We start from the raw sequence: 23,810 nt of genomic DNA on the forward strand, positions 1-23,810 counted from the left end.
AGGTGCACTACAGGTATCTCCGAAAGTATCTATTGTTTTATGCGGATCGAGACTGGGATTTGTCACTCCGTGTAAACGGAGAGGTATCTCTGGGCCCACTCGGTAGGACATCATCATATGCGCAATGTGACCAAGGAGTTGATCACGGGATGATGTGTTATGGAACGAGTAAAGTGACTTGCCGGTAACGAGATTGAACAAGGTATTGGATACCGACGATCGAATCTCGGGCAAGTAACATACCGATAGACAAAGGGAATTGTATACGGGATCGATTGAGTCCTTGACATCGTGGTTCATCCGATGAGATCATCGTGGAACATATGGGAGCCGACATGGGTATCCAGATCCCGCTGTTGGTTATTGACTGGAGAACATCTCGGTCATGTCTGCATGTCTCCCGAACCCGTAGGGTCTACACACTTAAGGTTCGATGACGCTAGGGTTATAAAGGAAGCTTGTATGTGGTTACCGAATGTTGTTCGGAGTCCCGGATGAGATCCCGTACGTCACGAGGAGTTTCGGAATGGTCCGGAGGTAAAGATTTATATATAGGAAGTCCTGTTTCGGCCATCGGGACAAGTTTCGGGGTCATCGGTATTGTACCGGGACCACCGGAAGGGTCCCGGGGGCCCACCGGGTGGGGCCACCTGCCCCGGGGGGCCACATGGGCTGTAGGGGGTGCGCCTTGGCCTACATGGGCCAAGGGCACCAGCCCCTAGAGGCCCATGCGCCAAGATAAAGGAAAAAGGGGAGAGTCCTAAAAGGGGAAGGCACCTCCGAGGTGCCTTGGGGAGGATGGACTCCTCCCCATCCTTAGCCGCACCCCTTCCTTGGAGGAGGGGGCAAGGCTGCGCCTCCCCCCTCTCCCTTGGCCCTATATATAGTGGGGAAAAGGAGGAGCAATCATACCTAAGGCCTTTGGTTGCCTCCCTCTCCCTCCCGTGACACATCTCCTCTCCCGTAGGTGCTCGGCGAAGCCCTGCAGGATTGCCACGCTCCTCCACCACCACCACGCCGTTGTGCTGCTGTTGGATGGAGTCTTCCTCAACCTCTCCCTCTCTCCTTGCTGGATCAAGGCGTGGGAGACATCGTCGAGCTGTACGTGTGTTGAACGCGGAGGTGCCGTCCGTTCGGCACTTGATCATCGGTGATCTGAATCACGACGAGTACGACTCCATCAACCCCGTTCACTTGAACGCTTCCGCTTAGCGATCTACAAGGGTATGTAGATGCACTCTCCTCTCCTTCCCTTCTACTCGTTGCTGGTCTCTCCATAGATAGATCTTGGTGTTACGTAGGAAAATTTTTGAATTTCTGCTACGTTCCCCAACACGACACCCATATCAAAACGAGCATACCGTATGTCCGCGGAAGAACTAAAGGAATTAAGAAAACAATTGGATGAACTAGAAGAAAAGGGGTTTATTCGACCAAGTGTGTCACCTTGGGCAGCACCAGTCTTATTCGTTAAGAAAAAGGACGGAAGTATGAGGCTATGTGTGGATTATCGAGCCTTGAATGAGGCGACCATTAAGAATAAGTACCCACTACCCCGGATAGATGATCTATTTGACCAATTGAAAGGAGCCACTGTATTCTCAAAAATAGATCTCAGGTCAGGGTACCACCAACTAAAAGTAAAGGAAGAAGATATACCTAAGACTGCTTTCATAACCCGATATGGTCACCATGAATTCATGGTTGTTCCCTTCGGGCTCACAAATGCACCAGCAGTTTTCATGAACCTGATGAACCTAGTCCTCATGCCCTATTTAGACAAGTTTGTGGTAGTGTTCATTGATGATATCCTCATATACTCTCGAAGTATTGAGGAACATGCTGAACACCTCCGGATAGTACTACAGACCTTGAGGGAAAAACAACTCTATGCCAAATTCAAAAAGTGTGAATTTTGGCTAGAAGAAGTGTCCTTCTTAGGACACATTATATCAGGGAAAGGGATAGCCGTAGATCCTGCTAAAGTGGATGCAGTGTTGGCATGGAAATCCCCAACCAACGTAACAGAGATTCGTAGCTTCTTTGGTTTAGCTGGATATTATCGAAGGTTCATAGAAGGCTTCTCCCAGAAAGCAGCCCCTATGACCAAATTACTAAGGAAGGGAGTTCCATTTGACTGGAATGACAAGTGTGAGCAAAGTTTTCAGGAGTTAAAGAAACGGCTCACAACCGCTCCGGTATTGGCTCTACCCGAACCAGGCAAAGCATTCATAGTATATTGCGATGCCTCTAGAGTTGGTTTGGGATGCGTGTTAATGCAAGATGGGAGAGCCATAGCCTATGCCTCTCGCCAGTTAAAGCCCCATGAACAAAACTACCCCACCCATGACCTCGAGTTAGCTGCCGTTGTATTTGCGTTGAAGATGTGGAGGCACTACCTTTATGGAAACCGTTGTGAACTATACACGAACCATAAAAGCCTCAAGTATATCTTCACGCAAAAGGAATTGAATATGAGACAAAGACGATGGTTGGAACTCATTAAGGATTATGACCTTAGTGTCAACTACCACCCAGGAAAAGCTAATGTGGTGGCAGATGCCCTTAGCCGAAAAACCTCATGCAATCATGTCAAGATACCAACCTATGATAAGCATCTGATACATGAGCTGGAGATGATGGGAATTGAATTCATACATAAACCGGTTGAGAAAATCCTAGCCACATTAGCAATCAGACCCAATTTGTTGGACGAAATCAAGGAAAAACAAACCAAAGATGAGTTTATTTGTGAGGAAAAGCGCAGAATACAAGATGGTCAACCATCAGAATTCCGAATAGCGGAAGACGGATCACTTTGGTATAAAACCCGAGTATGTGTGCCAAATATCTTGGATATTAAGCAGATAATACTCCAGGAGGCACACAACACTCCGTACACCATACACCCTGGTAGCACAAAAATGTACCGAGATGTCAAGGGTACATTTTGGTGGAGAAATATGAAAAGAGAAATTGCTCGGTATGTGGACGAGTGTGACACTTGTAAGAGAGTCAAGGCAGAACACCAGCGACCACTAGGCTTATTGCAACCTCTCCAAATTCCACAATGGAAATGGGAGGAAATCCACATGGACTTTATCACCGGACTGCCCAAAACAAGAAAACGTGAGGAGATCATATGGGTGATGGTTGACCGACTCACTAAATCTGCCCATTTTATCCCTTTAGTCCCAGGTTGCTCCAGAGAAAAATTGGCTGAGCTATATATCCACAGGATAGTAGCTCTACATGGAACACCTTCCAGAATAGTGTCAGATCGTGGATCTATGTTTACATCCAAGTTCTGGGAAAAATTACAAGAAGCATTAGGAACAAAATTGGATTTTAGTACCGCTTACCACCCCCAGACTAGCGGTCAAGTTGAGAGGGTGAACCAAATCATAGAAGACATGCTAAGGGCTTGCGTGCTAGATTTTGGTGACTCATGGAGCAAGCACTTACCCTTAGCAGAGTTCGCTTATAACAATAGCTACCAAGCTAGTATTGGTATGTCCCCATTTGAGGCCTTATACGGTCGAAGATGCCGAACCCCAATATGTTGGGTGGAAACCGGAGAAAAGAAACTCTTAGCACCCGACTTGGTCCAAGAGACCGAGGAAAAAGTTCGCATAATTAGAGAGCGGCTCAAGACGGCGCAAAGCCGGCAAAAGAGTTATGTAGACAAGAGACGACGTGATATACAATATCAACCCAGAGACTTTGTTTATTTAAAAGTCTCACCAATTAAAGGTGTCAAGCGCTTTGGAGTACAAGGAAAACTAAGTCCGCGATATATTGGTCCCTATCGAATCTTAAAAAGAAGAGGGACGGTGGCGTACAAATTAGAATTGCCAGCGCACCTACAAGGGGTTCATGATGTATTTCATGTATCCCAATTACGCAAGAGCGTAAAGCCACCATTTGAGAGAGTCTCGGAGGAAGAATTAACCCTCCGAAAGGACCTAATGTATGAGGAGCATCCTAGTCGTATTTTGGACACAGAGGAAAAGAAGCTCAAGAGTAAAACAATTAAATATTGCAAGGTGCAATGGGGAAATCATCCGGTGCGAGAAGCGACTTGGGAAAAATAAGATGACCTCCGAGAAAAATATCCTTACATTTTCGAGGTGCGACTCAACAAATTTCGAGGACGAAATTTTCTCTAAGGGGGGAAAGGATGTAAAAACCGTAAAAAAATATATATATAATAAATAAATTAGATAACGATAATTTCAACGGCGTTGCCAAAACATTAATTAAAATAATAGAGACAACTACATTTATTATTACAACAAATAGCATTTAGTCGTGCAAAACAAATTCTTCTCCAAACCTCCATATATTTTATAGACCCTTGTCTCATTTCTTTCCCATAAAGTAAATGCCAACTAAGGGCCAGCCAAACAAATTATAACTGTCCATAGTACAGCCCATAAGAGACACAAGTGGAGGTATGCATGCAAGACTAACCACGCATGCATGCCAGATGTAATGTGTCTTCAAACCGACATAGCTATTCACCCCACTATAAATAGGAGCCATCCCTTTCACTAGACCATTCTACCTCACACACACATACGTTGGAGTACCCCCACCACTTGCCTTTTCACCTTCTACCACACTGCTGTCCTTCACTGCGGTGAAGATCTTTGGGTTGCATGCGCCACCAGGTACTAATCAAGTACCTTGTTGTGTTAGCCCTTCTTGCTTGATTTCTTATCTATCTCCACCTCGGTTTGAATCAGTCCATAAGCATCTATTCGCCTTGATCTATTTACCTTGCAGTAAAACGAACAAAATGTTTGCGTAAACACCCAAGTTAGTCAAAACTAATTAGATCAATTGCAAAAGCTTGTAAAAGTTTATGTGAATGACATCCGTGGTATGTACTAGATCTAACATGCCAAGAATCAAATCCTAGGTACTAGTAACTTGCTAAGACATGTATGTATGTATCCAAAAGATCAACCTTCCTGTGTATACTACCTTGTCCTATTTATTAATCCCTGCCAATCTGTAGCAAACTGAGAGATTGATGTTTATAATCTACTCACAAGTAATTATTATTTTTAGAGTTTCACTGCCACTGTTTACTTCTATATGGTGTTCAAGGATGAGTAGCACTAGTTAGGAACAGCATTTAGATCTAATCAGTAGTAATACCATGACCACACTATAAATTAAATCTTGATTAATTTCATGGCCTGGAGATAAACAAAGAGAAAGAAGGCAATATGACTGAGAAGGGAATAGTAGGGCCTGAGATAAAATGAACAATATATGCACACCCACGTTCACATATAGCAGGCACTTGTTGTGAAATTTGGAGCACTTCATGGAGAAGGAATTAGGATTAGTACTTACCAGCAGTAGCAGTAGGATGTGGCTAGTCCACACCGTTAGCAGCAGAGCCATGGCGACCGAGCAGCGCCGGTGAAGCCGCACATGCCCGACGCCCATGGCTGCGCGCCTCGTGCGTGTGGCTGCGCTGGCGGAGGATGTTGGCACGGAGACGTTGTTGCCGCTGCAGCCGGTGGCAAGCCCATCGGACCTGGATCAGGCGGCGCTAGGATTGAGTGGTGGCGACGTTTTTGGCGGCGGCAGATCAAATAAATAGGGGGAAATGGTAGAGGGAGACGAGGGGAATCTGTAGGTGTCCGCCGTGTCGCCGGAGATGCCCGGACGGGGCAGATCGAGGCGACGGCGGCCGTGCTCTGTTCTTGGGGAAGAGAGAGAGGTGAGCGGGCTGGTTCTGTTCGTGGGACAGCAGAGAAGATGAGTAGTCTTTTTAGACTCGGGCTGGGGCTCAACCCGCGTAGTACTAGTAGTACAATACTAGGCTACTGTTCTTTTTACTTATCATTTCTTTTACCATTCTCTGGACTGGATGACATACGTGCATGCTACTCTGTTTTGGATGGCTTAATGCATTTTATCTCTCAATGGAACACTAGGACGTATCACCACTTAGTTAATTACATGTGGCTTGCTCAACATGTCCGTGTTGCTGGATGTTAGATTTTTAGTTAGGAAGATAAATAATAATATAAACATGTTCCTGAAATAATTACCAGGAGTCGATCTCGGACCCGTAGGAGCCACGTCTGGTGGTTCCGAGTTGATCGAAGCACTATCCGGCAAGTCGTCATCTCCTTGACCATGTCTTGATAAATGTTTTCCGGGCTATGGGTCATTTCCAAAATTTTGCATAAGAATTTAAAATAAATATTTTTCATAAATAAAATGAAATTTGGATCAGGTGGATCCACTGATTTCGCAATTGGACCGGATCAGGTGAAGCATCTGTATTAAGTAGTTGTGACCCGGGTAGGGTTACAATATAAATAAATATTTGGTGGGTAGGGGAGCTCATGTTGGTGAAAGCAACCCAGGGAGGGTCGGCTTGGTTGGCGGGCTCCTCTACATAGGGTATCACATTAGGACACAACCAACTGGCGCTTACTTCAAAAGCGGCGCAAACCGTACTGACCATAGACCTGGAATGGGACGGGCTGAACCAACTACCATGCCAAGTAGCTGCCTCTGCATGGGTGAGAAGGTGGCTGTAGCCGGGTAGGTACAGTCACCCTAGGGCGGGACCGCCGGTCAGGTGTCTCGACCCGCGGGCCTTTAGTAAGGCAATGTGGAAAAGCAGAGGTAGTGTACGGGCTGGTTAAAGGTTCTGGTTCCTTGGTCTAGTCGTGTGCATGGGTAGCGCATGGACGACTTGGACCAAGTGATGCTATGGGCAAAGCAGTACACCTCTGATCAGAGTAAATGTGATATCACTCCCAGCTTCCGGGTTTGGAAGTGCGTCGTGTGGGTTTTCCTCTAACACAGGATGTAAGATCCCACGTCGCTCTGTCACCAGTAGATTTTATAAATAAAATTTGGTTTCCAACAAAAAGGGTTAAGGGAAAATATTTTTACCTACAAAGTACTTTTGAGCTAATGGCTCGCTGGTTGTAGCCGTGGCCGATAAAGTTTTCCTCTTTAAAGAACTCATGCATCCACTTTTCCCGGCGACTTGCGGAGTACGTATTTTATACGTACTCAGCTGCACTTATGTTGTTTTTCAGAACAAGAGAGTTATGAGAACTCTGAGGCGATAGAGAATGGTACTTATGATGAGTCTGGTCATCTTAATGACTTTGGTTATTCTGAAGTGGAGTATGTTTATGAGGAAGTCGACAATCAAGGCTATGAAGAGTAGATGCCCTCCATGGTTGGTCTAGAAGGCTCGTAACCGGAAGTAGATGACGATCTATCGTCATGGTCGCTTAGGTTTAGTCGACACTTGAGGTGTCAATGTAATAAAAGCTTGCCTACTCATGGCAGCTGTACCGTCTTGTACATGATACTGTTCTCCTTAACTGATCCTGGCGCAACTCTAAAGTGACGACTTCCGTTACGCCTGACTCTATCGGACGTAACGGGGCGTCACAGTTTGTGACAATTCAGATGAAAGTCTTGCCCCTTTTTGGTTGGTGCCACCCATGACGATCCCCCGTGGGTGTCGTTTTCCCTCCTTGGAGGCGTCGCTGTGGTGTGTCTGTACCTCACTCTCTCTCACTTGATTGGTTGTCTTCGGGCAAAAGCCTAGGTTCGGATCCGGATCGGCGATGACAGCGTCATCGATGTCGTTCTTCTGTTGGGAACATTGCTTTTGGAAACACGACTTGGAGGTCCTAGTTTGCTTTCCTGTGGTACTTGTCGCTGTTCTGGATTGTTTGTCAGGGCCTAAAGCAGTGGCGGAGCCAGGAAAATTAAATTGGGAGTGCCAAACGTTGGTAAACCTTGTTTGGGAGGGCCAGATCATTAAAATGCATTGTTTTAACAGCAAAAAAGTCAATGTTTACACTAGTATTAGGCCTAAACCAGCGACATTAGGGGGGGGGGGGGGCAGGGCCCCTGCTGGTCCCCCCGTCTCTGCCATTGGCCTAAAGGTACTATGTACACCGTCGCGGGCGATTTCAAGTTGATAGCTTTCTTGGGGCGGTTCGAGTCTCAGCACCCACCTGCCAGCTCTTTTAGGCAATCAAGGATGGTTAATGCCACATACAGGTTGATGCGTCGGCAAGGAGAATTTGTTTGAAGTTGTTGCTCTTTAGAAGTGACCAACATTGGTCGAGACGCAGCTGCTCTTGTTGGTCAATTTAGAACAGATACTTTTGTGTTGGAGTTCTTTGTGTGCGTGTAAGTTGAAGTGGTGTTTTGCCTCTCATCGGCATGTGATGGAAGTTTGTCAGAATTCTTGTATTTAATCATGTGCCTTCTATTATAAAACTAAAACTACGGCACATAATTTAATCGTGCTCTCGAAAAAAAGCATACTTCCTCGTTCGAAAATTAGCAAGCCAAGCCAACCCAAATGATTTGGCGACTTGAGGTCTAAAATATAAACGACCACCTATCTTCCCACGAGTAGGCTTACTATTCATAACCACGCCAGCACGCGCGAAGAGCCCAACGTCCCAACTAGAGCTCCCTTCCACGCCTCTTTCTCCAATCTCCACCTCCCCCACTCCCCCTCTTGCCCCGTCCCCTCCGCTGAACTCCAACTCGCCGAGCCAGCCAGCACCACCACCAGGAGCCATGCCGGCGGCGGTCGCCTGCTCCGTCAAGTGCCGCCCCCACCACCGACTCTCGGCGCCGCAGCCCCACGCCGCGCTGGAGCTTCTCCCCCGCGCCCCGGCCTCCGCCGCCGGTGAGCTGCGGGCGACCCGGTGCCGGACTCCGCCTTCCCTGTCCTTCGCGCGCGCCTCCGACCAAGGGGAGGCTCCTCGAGCTCCCTGCCGAAGCCCGCCGTCCGCGAGGCGGGCCCGCGCCTCCGTGGCGGGGGGCGAGGAGGCCGGCCCCGCTTCTTCCGCGGCCGCGGCCGCCCTACTCGCCGGCGCGCAGTCGCGGCACGCCATATTCCGCGAGGAGCTCGTGAGGATGGCCTACTACGCGGCCGAGGCGGCCCACCGCGGCCAGGTGCTCGACCGTGCCCCTCTCGCTCTCTGTCTGCTCATCGTTTCGGCGTGGCCTGTCGGGCGTTTGAAGTGACCGGGCCGCGTTCCTCGGCTGGGCGCTTTGGTGGTTTCTGCAGATGCGCGCGAGCGGCGACCCTTACCTACAGCACTGCGTGGAGACGGCGGCGCTGCTCGCGGAGCTCGGCGCAGGCCCTCCGGTTATCGCGGCGGGGCTGTTGCACGACACGGTGGACGACGCAGGCCTGGATTACGGCTCCATCTCCGAGCAATTCGGTGCTGGCGTTGCGGACCTCGTGAAGGGGGTAAGAATTCGGATCTATCTAGTTACTGTACTGGATATAACTGACATTAGGATGTGACGAGCAGGCTCACTGATATGTACTGTAACTATCTACTCCCTCCGTTCCTATATATAAGTCTTTCTAGGATTTCAATGCAAACTACATACGGATGTATATAGACATATTTTAGAGTGTAGATTCATCCATTTTGCTCCGTATGTAGGCTGTAGTGAAATCTCTAAAAAGACTTATATTTAGGAACGGAGGGAGTAGTAGAACTGTTTTTATCTGTTAAAACTCGCTTAGTGTGGTAGTATTATTTTCTGGAACGAACCAAGGTAAGGTGCCATTGCTGCTACACCTATTCCACCATACTGATAAAGTGATAATGTAGCAATTCGGAGCTTCTTCACTGGTAGATTATTCGTACCGGCATCTGCAGATAATTTTCTGAGCATGACTTGATCTGTGCCGGTGTCCAGGATCAGGCCATAGTTTTTTAGGCGAAGGACCAGGTCATAGTCACAATTGATTAGTTATATGGTTATGGGCCCCTCTTTTTTTATTTTCATCTTTCTCGGTGTTGTCTTTTTCGTCATATGGAGAACTGGATGTTGCTAGTTTGGCTACCTTGCTAAAATATTTTTTTACGATTATGACTGACAGACCATAATTGATTGTTACGTTATTGATAGGGCTTCTAGAACAAATACAAATCTTATGTTTATCTAAGTTAGGTATTAAGTTAACATCACCTCTATTAAAGTAGGCTGCAGGCATCTCCTAGGATTGACTTGTGCTTTGGTATATTTTAGAATTTCTTCCTGGCTGTTTACCAGATCAAAGCAGACACAGTTTTTGGTGATTTTATGTGTCTTCTTTCATGATATCACATTTATTATCTGGAACTTGGGAAAGGCTGTTGTTTGTTCTGCTACATGTTGTCGCCTTGTCAGTCATCTTTATCAATATTACCCCTGCTATATGTTAGGGTGCTTCACCATTTTTTGGCAGCAAGGGTGCTTTGGTCGTTTGAGGACATTGAATGACTAGACTTAGTTGTGTCGAATATTTGACAGGTTTCTAATCTAAGTCATTTGAGCAAACTGGCCCGTAGAAACGATACAGCGAGCAGAATTGATGAAGCTGACAGACTGCGTACGGTCTTCCTTGCAATGGAGGATGCGAGAGCAGTGCTTATCAAACTTGCTGATAGACTACACAATATGAGGACGTTAGATTCATTGCCCAAGATCAAACAGCAGTGCTTTGCGAAGGAAACACTAGAGATATTTGCTCCATTGGCGAATCAATTGGGGATCTTGAACTGGAAGGAGCAGCTTGAAAATCTGTGTTTCAAGCATCTTTACCCAGAGCAATATGACGAACTGTCATCCAACCTTCATGAGTTTTACAACAGAGATATGATTGCAGCTGCAATAAGGCGACTGGAACAGGCCCTTCAGGTGAGAGGGCTATCCTATCGTTCCATATCAGGGAGGCACAAGAGCATCTACAGCATCTACAGCAAGATGACAAGGTAAACTCGTGCATCATGTTTTCATTATGGTGTCCTTACTAGAAAAACAAATCAAATGATTTGCCTTTCATTTTACTTTTGTTGTTAATGAAGTTAAATAAATCATTATCTATTTTAGATAATTGCTGCACTAACTTCAACATGACCTTTGAAGTAACCTTGCTAGCCGGAGAGACATACGCCACTAAACATGCTAATGTGATTGCTTCTTTATTACAGGAAAAAACTGGACATGGATGAAATCTATGATGTACATGGAGTGCGTGTGATACTCGAGAATAAAGCTGATTGCTTCACCACATTAGAAGTTGTCCATCACTTGTGGCCTAGAATTCCTGGGAAGTTTAAGGACTATGTCAGCAGCCCCAAATCTAATGGGTATGACCATGCAAAATATTGCTATACTACTATGCATAAAAAGAAAAGTATGTCAAGGTGCTAACTTAATGCTTCTTTACTTGTAGGTACCAATCGCTGCACACGGTTGTTCTCAGTGAAGAAACACTCCCATTAGAGATCCAAATTCGTACTGCGGACATGCACTTGCAGGCAGAGTTTGGAATCGCTGCACATTGGAGGTACAAGGAAGGCGTTCGGAATTGCTCTTCATCTCTGCCTGAAATGGTTGAATGGGTTAGATGTGTTGTTACATGGCAGTGTGAAACTCTGCACACAGATCACCCTTCACCTCCTGGACTTGGTTCGTCCCCAAGGGCAACATGCACCTTCCCTTCTGACTCTGATGGCTGTCCTTTCTCCTATTCAAAACAATGTGACCACACTGGACCAATCCTAGTAATACTTCTGGAGAATGAAAAGGTTAAAAGAACCGTCATAATATTTCACGCTAGCGCTTTCTGATTAACCAAAGTTGCAACGTGTTAATTTAGAAGAGCAGCAGAACTGAATTTGCTATGTTTGTTTTCTTCAGATGTCAGTGCAAGAACTCCCTCAAAATTCGAAAATACTGGACCTATTGAAGAGGGCTTCAAGCTATGACATGCAGTTGAGCCTAAGGCTGAACAGCCATGCTGTGCACAACCTGAACCAGGAGCTGAAGATGGGCGACGTGCTGGAGCTGATTCCTTCAACTCAATGCAAGTCTGGAGGCTACATGAGGGAGTTCAACCAAATGCCTGACCACCGTCTCGCGGTTTCGCAGTCTTGACAGCCGTAGACCAGCAGATTTTGTGAATACATATATGACAGCGCAGCTAAATTGTCTGAAGTTTAGGTGACCACACTGATAGAATCATAACAGGTAGTGTAGCATTTGGTGTATATTTTTGTTGATAAGTTTGTTCAAGTAGAGCAAAAATAGTTAACTTGTAAATAGTACGTGATACAGCTCGGGAATTGTTCTTAGTTTTAGAACACCTATCGAGAAAATAGAACATGGTTAGGCCAAGTGATTTCAGTTCTCTACTTGTTCAGATATTGGCTATGAATTTGCAATTACATGTGCATATTTTTTTTGCTCGGTGAGCTTGACTGCTTAAGATGCAAAATGAGAAGTGAAAAAGAAAAAGAACAGAAAGGCTGTGATACTTGATTTGAGTTCTCTTCTAATTCAGACTTTTTTTTTTGATCAAAGAAGGGCTTGCCCCTTCCGATTTTCATTACTAAAAACCACTGAGTTCTACAAGCGAGTTTAAACAGGAACAAAAAGATCGAAACGAAGCCAACACGGCCATACAGCATCCCTAACGGCCAACATAGGCCAGCCACCCCATACAGCCCCAAGTTCACCAACAGCCACAGAGAGTCAATCTGCCTTGATCACCATTACATCAGAGCAAAAGCAAACAGCAAAAAAGGAGCTTGCAAAAAAGGAGCCAAGGATCCTGTCTACAGGAACAACAAACATCAGGTCCACCACCGCAGGAGAGTCTTCATTCCAATCTTGCTACATTGATCCTCCATCCATGTTTGGCTGTGAACACTTCATTTGCTGCCTGTTCTAGCACCTTTGCTCCCAGCTCCAACGTTTTTTTTGACGACTCCTTTATCTGCATAATGGACCAGTCAGTTAACCACCTGCACATCAGTTTGACAACATATAAAGGATCATTTATCCTTTTATTTTCAAAGACAATTGCATTCCTGCTTTTCCAAATTGCCCGGGCTGAAATCCCCACCAGAACCAGTTTCTTATCATCTTTATTAAATTTTCTAATCCATTCCCCAAAACAGTCTTTTACATTTGATGGAGCAGTTTTAAATCCACACACACACCTAACTAAACTCCATAACAATGAAGCAACCGGGCAAGAAAAGAATAAATGACCAATTGATTCATCTTTCCCACATAGAACATATCCTTTCCCACCCTTCCAGCCTTTCCTAAGCAGCACATCTCTAGTTAGGATGCTTTTTTTATTATTCAATCATAAAAACACTTTCAGTTTTGCAGTCACCTTGGTCTTCCACAAGTATTTCTGTGGGAATTTTATCCCAACAACTATCAATTTTCTATATAAGGACCCCACAGAAAACTTATGATCAACAGTGAGGGTCCAGAGAACTTTGTCTGCCCCTCCATGCATTTGAATTTCCACACATCTTTTTCTGAGACAGTTCCAAAGCCCCAAAGTCTCCACATGCAGGGTCCTTCTATTCTAATTCAGACATTGGCTATGGAGTGCAAATTTGTGAAAATATTTCTTTCCAGCGAGCTAGACAACGAAAAGACTCGGTGCTTTTACTGCCAATGATGCAAAATCACAAGTGAAAGGGAAAAACCATGGACAAAAAGGCTATAATAAGTGTTTGAGTTCTATACTTCAGACATTGGCTTTGATTTGTCTAAAAAAAAAAGACATTGGCTTTGATTTGTCTAAAAAAGAAAAAGACATTGGCTTTGATTTGTCTCAAAAAAAAAGACATTCGCTTTGACTTTTGCATTTGTGAGAAATATACTGCTCAATGGAAATGTGTGCCTGGGGCTTGGCTGTTTAAAGATATGCAGAAATGAAAAAAATATACGACACCTGAGAGATTCGACACCCTATTGTTCTCACAAAGGAGAGACATGTGTTTACATGTTGACTCTTTTTTGGCTTTTGATGTTTGGTGGAAAGAGGCAGAGAACAAGGTCAACTCAAATCAAGCTAACAGAGAGAGGTGGAAGCAACTACTCTGGTCTTGTTCATGAGACCTCCATCTAGTCAAAAGTGGCAGTGCTATCGTTGAAACATTGGCATTCCCCTGAGCAAAAGACGAGTCTAAACAAATGTAAAACGTGTGGGAGATACATGACAAGGATGCGATATGGTCAGCTCAGTTCCACTTGGTGGTGGATCCAGGATTTGAAGTTACCTGGGGCGGACTTTTAAAGGTAACGAAAAACCAAAGTCTACAGTCAAATAAGACAATCTACAAAATTAATTGGCCAACTAGTTTGCATTCAGGCAAGACGACCGACACAATGAATTATTCAAAGAAGTTTCATTCTCAATATGTAGGTCAAAAAATCATAAAAAGAATCAATCTGCTTCATATTCTTAGGTGCCTATAATATCATATTCGTAATTAATTTCAGTATCAACTTTCAGGAATTATGCCAATCAGCCAATGTGACAACAAATTACAGATGGCACCAGAAAAGATTCGATGGAGTTGGACAGACCTGGGCAGCCCCGCGGCAAGGCGGCAGTGGGGGGCGCCGCGTCAAGGCGGCAGTGGAGGTTCGCGTGACGGCGGTGATAGTTTTTACGAGCGATTGGAATCGGGAAAGTCAACGCTCAGGCTACATACAAAAACATAACGGGCTCATCTATTTTTTTTTCGTTCTGCCTTTTTTTAGAATCCGTTGGGCCTTATTTGGCTGGTCAATCTCTAGCATTACGTGGCCTATCTTCTAGCGAACCGTTTCTTCCTTCTTCTCTTTTCCTGCTCGTCGCTCGACCTGATCTTCATCGAATCTGCTCGACTTCCATGGCGGCCACAATCACCAGGGGTGCCCTGGTTCCCAAAATTTACCCGGGGCGGCCGCCCCTACACGACCCTACGCTGGCACTGCCTTCCACTTGAGCTATTACGCTGCAATGTCCTTTCACAAAAGAAGTGTGGCAAAAGTTTATTGCTATGACGGATCGATGGTAAGGATAGCACAGACAACAAGGACTATCACGGGATGGTGGTCTCGGTTACAGTGGGGGGCGACAAGATCGGCTATAATGGAAATGTACATTGCATGGCACCTACGAAAATTGAACAGAGCAATGCTATAACTTCCGAGAGGGTTAGCTCCACTGCCGTTGCGGTAGCGGAGAGAGGCAAAGCTAATGCTTGCCTGTTCGAGGAGGCAGTTACACTCTAGGGCTTTTATGATGTAAGTCGATGTTCTCTTAGTTGATGGGGTCCCTAGCCGTGATGGTTGATAACGACTCTGTAAAGGACAACTTTCCAACTCTCTTCTTAATGCAAAGCAGGCACCCGCTAGTTCATAAAAGAAAACATTGGCATTACTGTTTGCACAAACGAAGCACAAAATTCATGTTTCTCCCACCCGTTTTACATTTGTTTAGACTCCTCAAGCAGTTAAACTATTGTGTTTGCGTAGAAAAAAGTTGAAATATAAGTTTTGCGATTTACATTTGTTTGTGTCGATTTTGATTTGGTTTTGCGATTTTTCGAGTAAAGCGGAAAAATGAAATGTATTAGTAGGTACAAATACTCAATACATTTGCTTAAGACATGGAATTGTCAATTTACACATGAAATCGTCAATATACACATATGTTGCCTTTTCTGTGTCTAACAATACCTGATTGTTCAAAGTGCTCATATGTGAGAACATTATCATTGTTCATAATCTTTCCTATCTTCCTTGAGCAAAGCAAATGTTGTGGAGCTTGCTTGCCTAAGCAGAAAAAAGAGAGTATTATTGTTCATAATCTTTTCTTTCTTCCTTGAGCAAAGCAAATGTTGTGGAGCTTGATTGCCTAAGCAGCAAAAAAAAGTATTATTGTTCATAATCTTTTCTTTCTTCCTTGAGCAAAGCAAATGTTGTGGAGCTTGTTTGGTTGCAGCAAAAAGAAAAAAAGTAATCGACGCCTGAGAGATTCGAACTCTCGCGGGGAAACCCCATGTACTTAGCAGGCACACGCCTTAACCACTCGGCCAAAGCGTCGTTGTTGTCAAGATGGCTGAAATGCATCTATTTGTAAGGAGTCACTACATCCTTTTACTTAAACCCAAATTCTATTTTGCCTCTCCCGCGAAGAGTTGCCCGACACTCCGCAAATCTGCGTCCTACCCTAATTGACACCGGGGTCGGACGGACCCCTCCTGCTGCGGCGGCGGCGGACACCGGCGATGAGCCACGGGACGCGCGTGTCGTGAAGGAAATCTTGCGTTCGGTGGGGCTTGAGGAAGGGGATTACGAGCCAGCGGTGGTCCACCAGTTCCTGAGGCTCGCCCACCGGTACGCCGGCGACGTGCTCGGCGACGCGCTGGCCTACGCGGATCACGCCGGCAGGGCGTCGCTCCAAGAAGACGACGTCCACCTCGCCATCCGCTCCAACGCCACGTTCGGCCACGAGCTGCCGGGGCGCGAGGTACGTGCGTAGCCCTAAACCTCTCCGTTCCTCATGAGGATTTCGCTGCTGTTGGTTGCATCAATCGCGTACGCGGCTGTCCGGGATGGGTTTGTTTGAATCCTGCGCTTTGGTGTCCAGATCGGAACTTTACCCGCGGATCACGGGATCAGTAATTAGACTGGTGTTCAAGAAGCAAGAGTTTGCAGTTTTCACGCACTCTCCGTTCCTTTCAGATCGTGCGAGTTGGAAATTCTCCGGATTTCCTTGTAGATACGAAACAATTAAATATTTTATTATCAGATAATAGAAGTATAATTCGCCTGCCTTTACATCGAAAAACTAAATAAATCTGTAAAATGAAATTGGAACCCTGATGTTCCGCGGAAACATGCAATCAAGATGAAGAGACACAAACTTGGAGATCCGTTAGGAATATCATAAGAACTGACTCGATGTCATCATTTTAAAACGGGTGCTAACGGCACCTACAAAGGTGGAGTCACTCCCTGACTCTTTGGTTCCTCGTCATGAGGAGTTCATAGTAAAACAGTTTATATAATAAATATGGCATGTCTTTAGATTGGCTCTACAGAAAAGTTATAATTAAATGCGACGATGATACATGGCTTGACTCTTATTAGCACATGTGCAATAGTGCTATCTTAACAATATCAATATCAGGTAGGATGATTTCTAAGTTGAGAAGAGAGCGAGACTGAAAAAAGAGGTTTGCATTCTCTTATAGCTTTTTTTTCGAAAATCAGGGCCTCCCCCCGGCTCCATTTTCACTAAGTTGAGTAGAAGGCAAACGAGTTCACAAACAACCCACCACACAACACCTACGGAGAAACAACCAGACAGAAAGTTCCTGCTGTATTATTACAACGCTTTTTTCCTAGCTACTGTGACTGACTCTAGAGACAAAACAAGATCAAACATGCAATTCCCATCAAGGGAACTACCACAACACGACAGCTTCCCATTACCATCCGGAGAAGACCACCTGAATGGCGTCCGCCTCTCGAGGATTATGCTGTTGGTACTCCAGTGTGGTCCTCCCTCCATGATTCGACCTCCCAACAACTGCAGCCCAGGAAAGTGGCCCGAATGCTGTCTTGCACGTCGTCAGTATGGCTCCAACTCCAGATGGTTTTTCAGTCTCCTCCACATTGCACTTTGAAACTCCAACAATTTCCACCCTGTAGATCCTCGAAGGGTTTTGTCAAGTCCCTCAGGTACCGATAGACCAAGCCAAACACCTGCTTCATAGAGACCCATGTACATTTGTTAAAAATTAGGGAATTCCTGCAATTCCACAATCCCCACAGGACAACAGAGGTGATTACATTGAGATGTAAACACTTTTTTCTCACACAACCACCATTTAGCAACCTTCAAAGTTTAAAAAAGAAATACCAAACAGTTCTTCTACCTCCGGCCACATCAACATTGCTACCACACATTCAAAGAATAGATGGTACACCGACTCAATCTCGGTACAGTGAATGCACTCCAGGGGTTTGTCCACCCCCCTTAATCTCAAATTGTCACATGTCATAATTTTGTTCTGAGAGAATAGCCAAAGAAAACCTTGGATCCTATGCGGCACTTTAATCTTCCAAACCGCTGGCAGGAAGATAGGATGTACTCCCTCCATTCCTTTATGTAAGGTGTATTATTTCCGGCACGGTGACCAAGGCACATAATTATACACATGTTAGGACGAAATTAACCTTGGCAAAATCACTGATTAGCGGCAACTAAATCTTTAGGCAAGGAAAGTAAGAGATAAACACAATCGGGAGAGAGATACTTTCCTTTTTTTCTCTTTACAAGAAAATATGCATGCAATCAGGGGAGAGATACTCTCCTTCTTTTGAAGGGGTAACGATGGAATTACGAGGAATTAGAAGAAATGCACCTTACATTGTGGAATTTTATCAAAAAACAAATACACCTTATATAAAGGAATGGAGGGAGTATGCCTCTAAAGTTAACTATTACATACAGAGACTTTGAAGAATAAACCCCTTTAGATTCATACTGCCAGATCAAGGAGTCATTCTCCTGGCTAAATTTAGTGAGTTTGAGAATATTAATCAGATCAAACCATTGGATCATAAGTTCATGAAAAAAGGTTCTTCTAAAAGAGCATTCAAGACTTGACCATCCCACAACTCTGAAATGGTCTTGTTTTTTTTTCATTAACTAAGTAATACTGATTCCAGAATTGTGTAGCCAAAGGAGCATTCCCATGCCAAATATCTTCCCAAAACCTAATCTGCCTACAATCTCCTACTGCCCACCTATACACCACTCTCACCGCTTGCATTGCCCACAAAAAACTCTTCCAGAATTGAGAAGAATTGTTATCATGGCAGCAAAGAACATTGGGTTTTTTGGTGTTATATTTACTATCAATAACCCTCCTCTAGAGGGACCCTTCCCTGACGATATACCTCTTAACCAAGATCCTATCAGACATACATTCATATCTTGCAGATTTAGCACTCCCATTCCCCCAAATTCCTTCCTCATGCAAATAGATTGCCAGTTAGCAAGGTGGATTTTATGATTCCCCTCACTACCACTCTAGAGACAGTTAGCCATGTGGGAATTAATGAGCTGAAGGGCCCACTTGGGAAACTTAATAAAAGATAGTAGATACAATGGGATACTAGCCAAACATGATTTGATCAAAGTTACCTTTCCTAGGAAGGATAACAACTTGCCTCTCCACCTAGCTATTCCAGCCAAAATTTTATCAATTAAAAACTGGAGATCTTCCCTACTAAGCTTATTAAAGTGCAGAGGGATTCCCAAGTGCTTAATGGGAAACTGCCCAACTACACATTGAAAGATATCTAAAAAACTTTTCAACTCCATTGGTTCCATGTTAATGGGGACCAGGGCACTTTTATGATAATTAATCCTCATGCCTGACACTTGCCCAAAACAGGTTAGTATCCACTTCAGATCCAGAGCAACTCTACTGTCTTTTTGAAGGAACAAGAGGGTATCATCTGCATATTGTAGACACATAACCACCCCATCCACAAATTCAGGCCACAAGCCTCTAACCAAACCAGCTTGTGCCCCTTTGATCATCATCCTAGAAAAAACATCTATCACCAAATTAAAAAGGAGGGGAGAAAAAGGATCTCCTTGTTTCAAGCCTTTGCCTATTAAGAAGAAACCACTTTCTTCCCCATTCAACTTGACTCCAACAAAGCCTCTCTGAGTTAGACTTTTCATACACCCTATGCATTTTAGGCCAAAGCCCCTAAGAGCTAGCATTTCATACACTAAATCTAAGTTCACCTAGTCATATGATTTTTCATAATCAATCTTAAAAACTAGCCCATGCCAACCAGAAGAATGTACACCATGAATGATTTCATGGTCCGTAACAACACTTTCCAAGATGTACCCCCCCCCTAATAAAAGTTGACTGGAAACCAGAAATTAATCTACCAATGATCAGAGCCAACCTATTAGTGAGGACTTTAGTAAAGAAACGATCTCTTAGTAAGGAGGATAAGACAATTCTCTCCCTTGTTTCAAATTTCATCTCTTAGTTAACTATTGTCTAGTTTAGCCCATAATTTTAGGAGCATGCAACAATCAATTGTCAGAGATATCTATAGCACGATAACTTTTTTTCCTTCTCTAGAAGGCATGCATTGCATATGAAAAGATTGTCTTATCATTCAAGAACAAGTTTGACCCTAAGAAATCAGATTTGTTTTCCTCTCCTTATTATCTCCCTCCCATATCAACTATTAATCAATTAAGTGACAACATTAAGAGCCAACACATGGACTAGGGCATGCATGTCCAATATGTTATTGTATGAATGCAAATAATGTACAAAAAGACACATATGAGGTCCATGATCCCATATAAGGATCAAATCCATCCTTTTGTATGAACATAATTCATAGTGGCGAGTGGCTTACCACTACCAATCATATGTAACTTTGGTGCTTTAACTAGATTTTTGTTTTTGTTCTCTTTTAGGTTTCTGGCCAATCCATCTACACTGTCAGTAGGCAAATAAGACAAAATGACCCTCACATGTAAGACTTGGAGAAAAGAAACAAAATATTTTCTTATCATTCACTTTAACACCCAAAATAACAAAATATTTTTTGGAAATAAAGGAATTCTTATTGTCCGGTATGCCATTTGGATAAGTTTTCACTTATTATCTAGTCAAGTATAGATTACACACGATGATTGAATTATCAAACTACACTCCATAAGTTATCTAGCTACATATTAGCAAGGGATTTAATTAAACTTTATCCTGGCTTGGATCCCTTAATGGTGCCAAGTTCACAATATTAACATTTAATTATGATGATTAGTTGTGTTTATTCCATTTTCAAGGAGCCATGAAGTTTCAATGGGCTACTGACCTAATGCATCACATACATTTCATGCGGGCACTATATTGTTATCATAACATTCTGATTCTTCACTTTGGTAGGTTTTTCTTGAAATGGCTCATAGCTGGAACAAAACCCCTATACCCAAGCCCCCTCCCAGATCAATCTGTCTACCACATGACCAAGACATGATGCTGGGACAAAAATACTTGTGCATTCCACAAATGAAGCCACCGTCTGATAATGTTGAGGGAACCAAGAACGACAACACCGGTGAAAACTTCAATCCTAAAGTTGCTTCTCCCAGTTGCAACAATGAAGATCAAACTAGTAGTAGCCGTGAACAATATTCTAAGAGAATTCCCTCCCAACTCAATGCTATGGCCGCTAGGGCAGCAAGGTGATGTATAATGAAGAACAGAAGATCCAAAAAGTCTCAGCCTTGAATATATGATTAATTCATGTTCAACTCATTATGTCTTTTTGTTTAATTTGTTTGTTGTTGTTGGAAAAATCTAGCATGATGATGTAAAAGGGTTGTTGGCACCAACAAGTGCATCTCAACTTGGCACATCTAAACTTTATGCTCTCTTGCTAGTGGTCATGATTGTTTCCATAAATTGTTATGTGCATGGTTATTGGATTGTGTCACGCCAAAAAATATTGTATACATGGTTATTGGATCGTGAGATTCAAAAAATATTGTATACATGGTTATTGGATCGTGACATGCCAAAAATAGCATGGAGGCTAAAACCCCACATGGCAAGATTGACATATGGAAGGAGTGTTTGTGTGGTGTGAGGAGGTGAACCATATGAATCAAAACAAAGGTTCAAGATTATACTTCAGTCAGCTCAATCCAGACACAAAAGTTACATGATCATAAGCATCTTGATGTTAACTTTGAACCCGGAGAATTTGCTTACCTCTAGGTGATACCCACTACAGAGGTTTCAGGCAAAATGAAAACTTATCCCAAGATTTATTGGACCTTTCCAAGTCTCGTCAAGAAAAGGAAATGTGGCATATCTGCCAGGCCTACTAGAAGACCTAGCAGAGGTCCATGATGTGTTTCACACATCACAACATGGATGCCGACATCGTGTCCCACAACATGGATACCGTGAGGCCGGGGAGAATGAGCCGATGCTCGCGAAGGCAAAGGCGAAGGAGCAAGCAGAAGGTAACTGTTCTGATGAACCCTTACTTTTTTCTCCTTTCTGTAGGTTTGATGATATGTGTTCTAAAGATGTTGAGAAGGAGATCCATCGTATCTGTGTGACGCCCTAGGAGAAACACTATATAACTCTAGCACCTCCACTAGAATTCACATAGTATCGACCCCAAGAGGCCCACTAAACAAACATGCATGCAACAACATGCTCCGTATGTGGGCGGTCAGTACCACAACACAATTCCTCAACATGTCTGCAATAATGTATATACAATGACTCAAGAAGTCAAATTTAACGAATGAATACATATAAGGGTCTGACAACCAAGATATAAATCTCATAACTCAAGCGAAATGTACCTTACACGTCACAAGTGCCTTAAGAAAGGCTAAAGAAAAGCAAGTGGCGTCATATCCCTGCCCAGACCATTTTCTGGGGGATAACCATAGCTAATGTCGTCCTTGACCAAGAGATTATCCGCTCCAAATGCTACTATCTGATTTGGAGCATCCAGGTGAAAGGAATAAATAAAGCATGGTGAGTACCCAACTATACTTGGAAGACTTACATCACTATACTAAGTACTAGATCATCGATGGTGCGCGTTGCCGCGCCCGTCTTTTTGTAATATTGAATGTTAGTTCTTGAAGCAAATATTGAATGATTGTTACAACACAACAATTGTCGTAATTGGCATCTCTAGCACAATGCTATCATCTTTGTTTCATTGTTAAGTGAAATTAAGTGTACACGTTTCATATCTCTCTTGTCCTCCCACATGTTTCAAAGATACTACACAACATGATTGGTGAATCTTCTCAAAAGAGAAGTGCGCCATTTCTTCCATGTCAATACGTTAGCATAAAGTTCATATAGGTTAAAAGGTGTGCACAAAGTAGACATAACTAAGATAAACCACATTTCCAGTGATGAAGCCCATGGCACAAACACATTTAAAACTGAGAAACAATGCGAAAACTGGAATAGGGGATTAAAAGAAAAATTAAATTAGCAACAAAGTTCTTTATTCATGATGCCCACCTACACACAAATGTTAGTAGCCTTTGTTGAAACACCTATCATATTGTGAACTGGCCTTCCTCACGCTTTTCAACCATCTCGGTATTCTACTAGGTTACACTAATTTTTCATCACATAACACAAGCCTAAGCAAACAATGTATTATTATGACAAACCATATCGATTAACTTGTTCCCAAGTGAGTGTACATTTTTTTCTCCACTCTCCACTCCTTTCAGCACATAGTGTAGTGGAGATCTCCATTTTACACCTAACCATAAAAATATGAGATTGTATTTATAGGGCAGCCCGGTGCATGTAGCTCCCTCTTGCGCAGGGTCTGGGGAAGGGTCCGACCACTTTGGGTCTATAGTACGTATCCTTTCCCTACATTTCTGTAAGAGGCTGTTTCCAGGACTTGAACCCGTGACCTCGTGGTCACAAGGCAGCATCTTGATTATATTTACAGAGAAATAAAAAAGAAACATCTAGTGAGGGAACAAATGCGCTGTTAGTCAAGTATGCAGTTAACATAGCATTGTTAATCAAGCCACGTCAGTCTTTCATACTCTCCCTTGCTGGTCATGTTACCTGCACCACTACCACCAAGAGAATAAGGGCTTCGGCAAGCAATGACGTAGCAGCTATCGAAGGAACGACGCATAATCCGAGCAATATATACAAATACTAAAACATGAAAAGACGAGATATGGCAGTCATGGTGAAGTAATCTGGCCGGGAGCCATTGGAGACTGGGAAGTGAGAAGTGAAGAATTCACCAAATCAAAATTTGAGAACTTGTCTAAATTTTTTACCCCAATGGACTGACCATGAACACCACCCGCAAAAAGAAGTTTAGGAAGATATTATCAGAATGTA

At 43.8% G+C, this 23,810-nt stretch overlaps 2 protein-coding genes and 1 non-coding gene across 4 annotated transcripts; 2 read left to right on the forward strand and 1 right to left on the reverse strand.

Moving 5' to 3' along the window:
- Window positions 1–8,459: 8,459 nt before the first annotated feature.
- Window positions 8,460–12,275, forward strand: LOC119363005 (probable GTP diphosphokinase RSH3, chloroplastic). Of its 2 annotated transcripts, none has more exons than XM_037628300.1 (6): window positions 8,460–8,979; window positions 9,095–9,280; window positions 10,339–10,799; window positions 11,019–11,177; window positions 11,264–11,499; window positions 11,731–11,934. In XM_037628300.1, exons 1-6 carry the CDS (start codon window positions 8,599–8,601, stop codon window positions 11,796–11,798), a joined length of 1,491 nt encoding a protein of 496 aa, XP_037484197.1. In that variant the 5' UTR covers window positions 8,460–8,598; the 3' UTR covers window positions 11,799–11,934. The 2 variants fall into 2 exon arrangements, with proteins under 2 accessions (XP_037484197.1, XP_037484196.1); XM_037628299.1 differs by having other exon boundaries at window positions 8,462–8,979; window positions 11,264–11,618; window positions 11,731–12,275.
- A 2,136-nt stretch (window positions 12,276–14,411) lies between these two features.
- Window positions 14,412–21,165, forward strand: LOC119360768 (transcription initiation factor TFIID subunit 9-like). The gene is made up of 3 exons (XM_037626275.1): window positions 14,412–14,485; window positions 16,027–16,360; window positions 20,835–21,165. The coding sequence occupies exons 1-3, from the start codon at window positions 14,412–14,414 to the stop codon at window positions 21,135–21,137; spliced, it is 711 nt and encodes a 236-aa protein (XP_037482172.1). The 3' UTR covers window positions 21,138–21,165.
- TRNAS-GCU lies at window positions 15,852–15,933 on the reverse strand. Its single transcript has one exon. It is a non-coding gene; the product is annotated as a tRNA-Ser (tRNA).
- Window positions 21,166–23,810: the final 2,645 nt, after the last annotated feature.

Source organism: Triticum dicoccoides, chromosome 2B (assembly GCF_002162155.2).
Source record: "Triticum dicoccoides isolate Atlit2015 ecotype Zavitan chromosome 2B, WEW_v2.0, whole genome shotgun sequence".
Lineage (NCBI taxonomy): Eukaryota > Viridiplantae > Streptophyta > Magnoliopsida > Poales > Poaceae > Triticum > Triticum dicoccoides.

Coding starts and splice junctions, on each gene's coding strand:
- LOC119360768 (XM_037626275.1), top strand. CDS start 14,412: ATGGAGTTGGACAGACCTGGGCAGCCCCGCGGCAAGGCGGCAGTGGGG. Junction 14,486..16,026: donor GCGTCAAGGCGGCAGTGGAG/GTTCGCGTGACG, acceptor TCTCCCGCGAAG/AGTTGCCCGACACTCCGCAA. Junction 16,361..20,834: donor ACGAGCTGCCGGGGCGCGAG/GTACGTGCGTAG, acceptor TCACTTTGGTAG/GTTTTTCTTGAAATGGCTCA.
- LOC119363005 (XM_037628299.1), top strand. CDS start 8,599: ATGCCGGCGGCGGTCGCCTGCTCCGTCAAGTGCCGCCCCCACCACCGA. Junction 9,281..10,338: donor TTGCGGACCTCGTGAAGGGG/GTAAGAATTCGG, acceptor AATATTTGACAG/GTTTCTAATCTAAGTCATTT. Junction 10,800..11,018: donor ATCTACAGCAAGATGACAAG/GTAAACTCGTGC, acceptor TCTTTATTACAG/GAAAAAACTGGACATGGATG.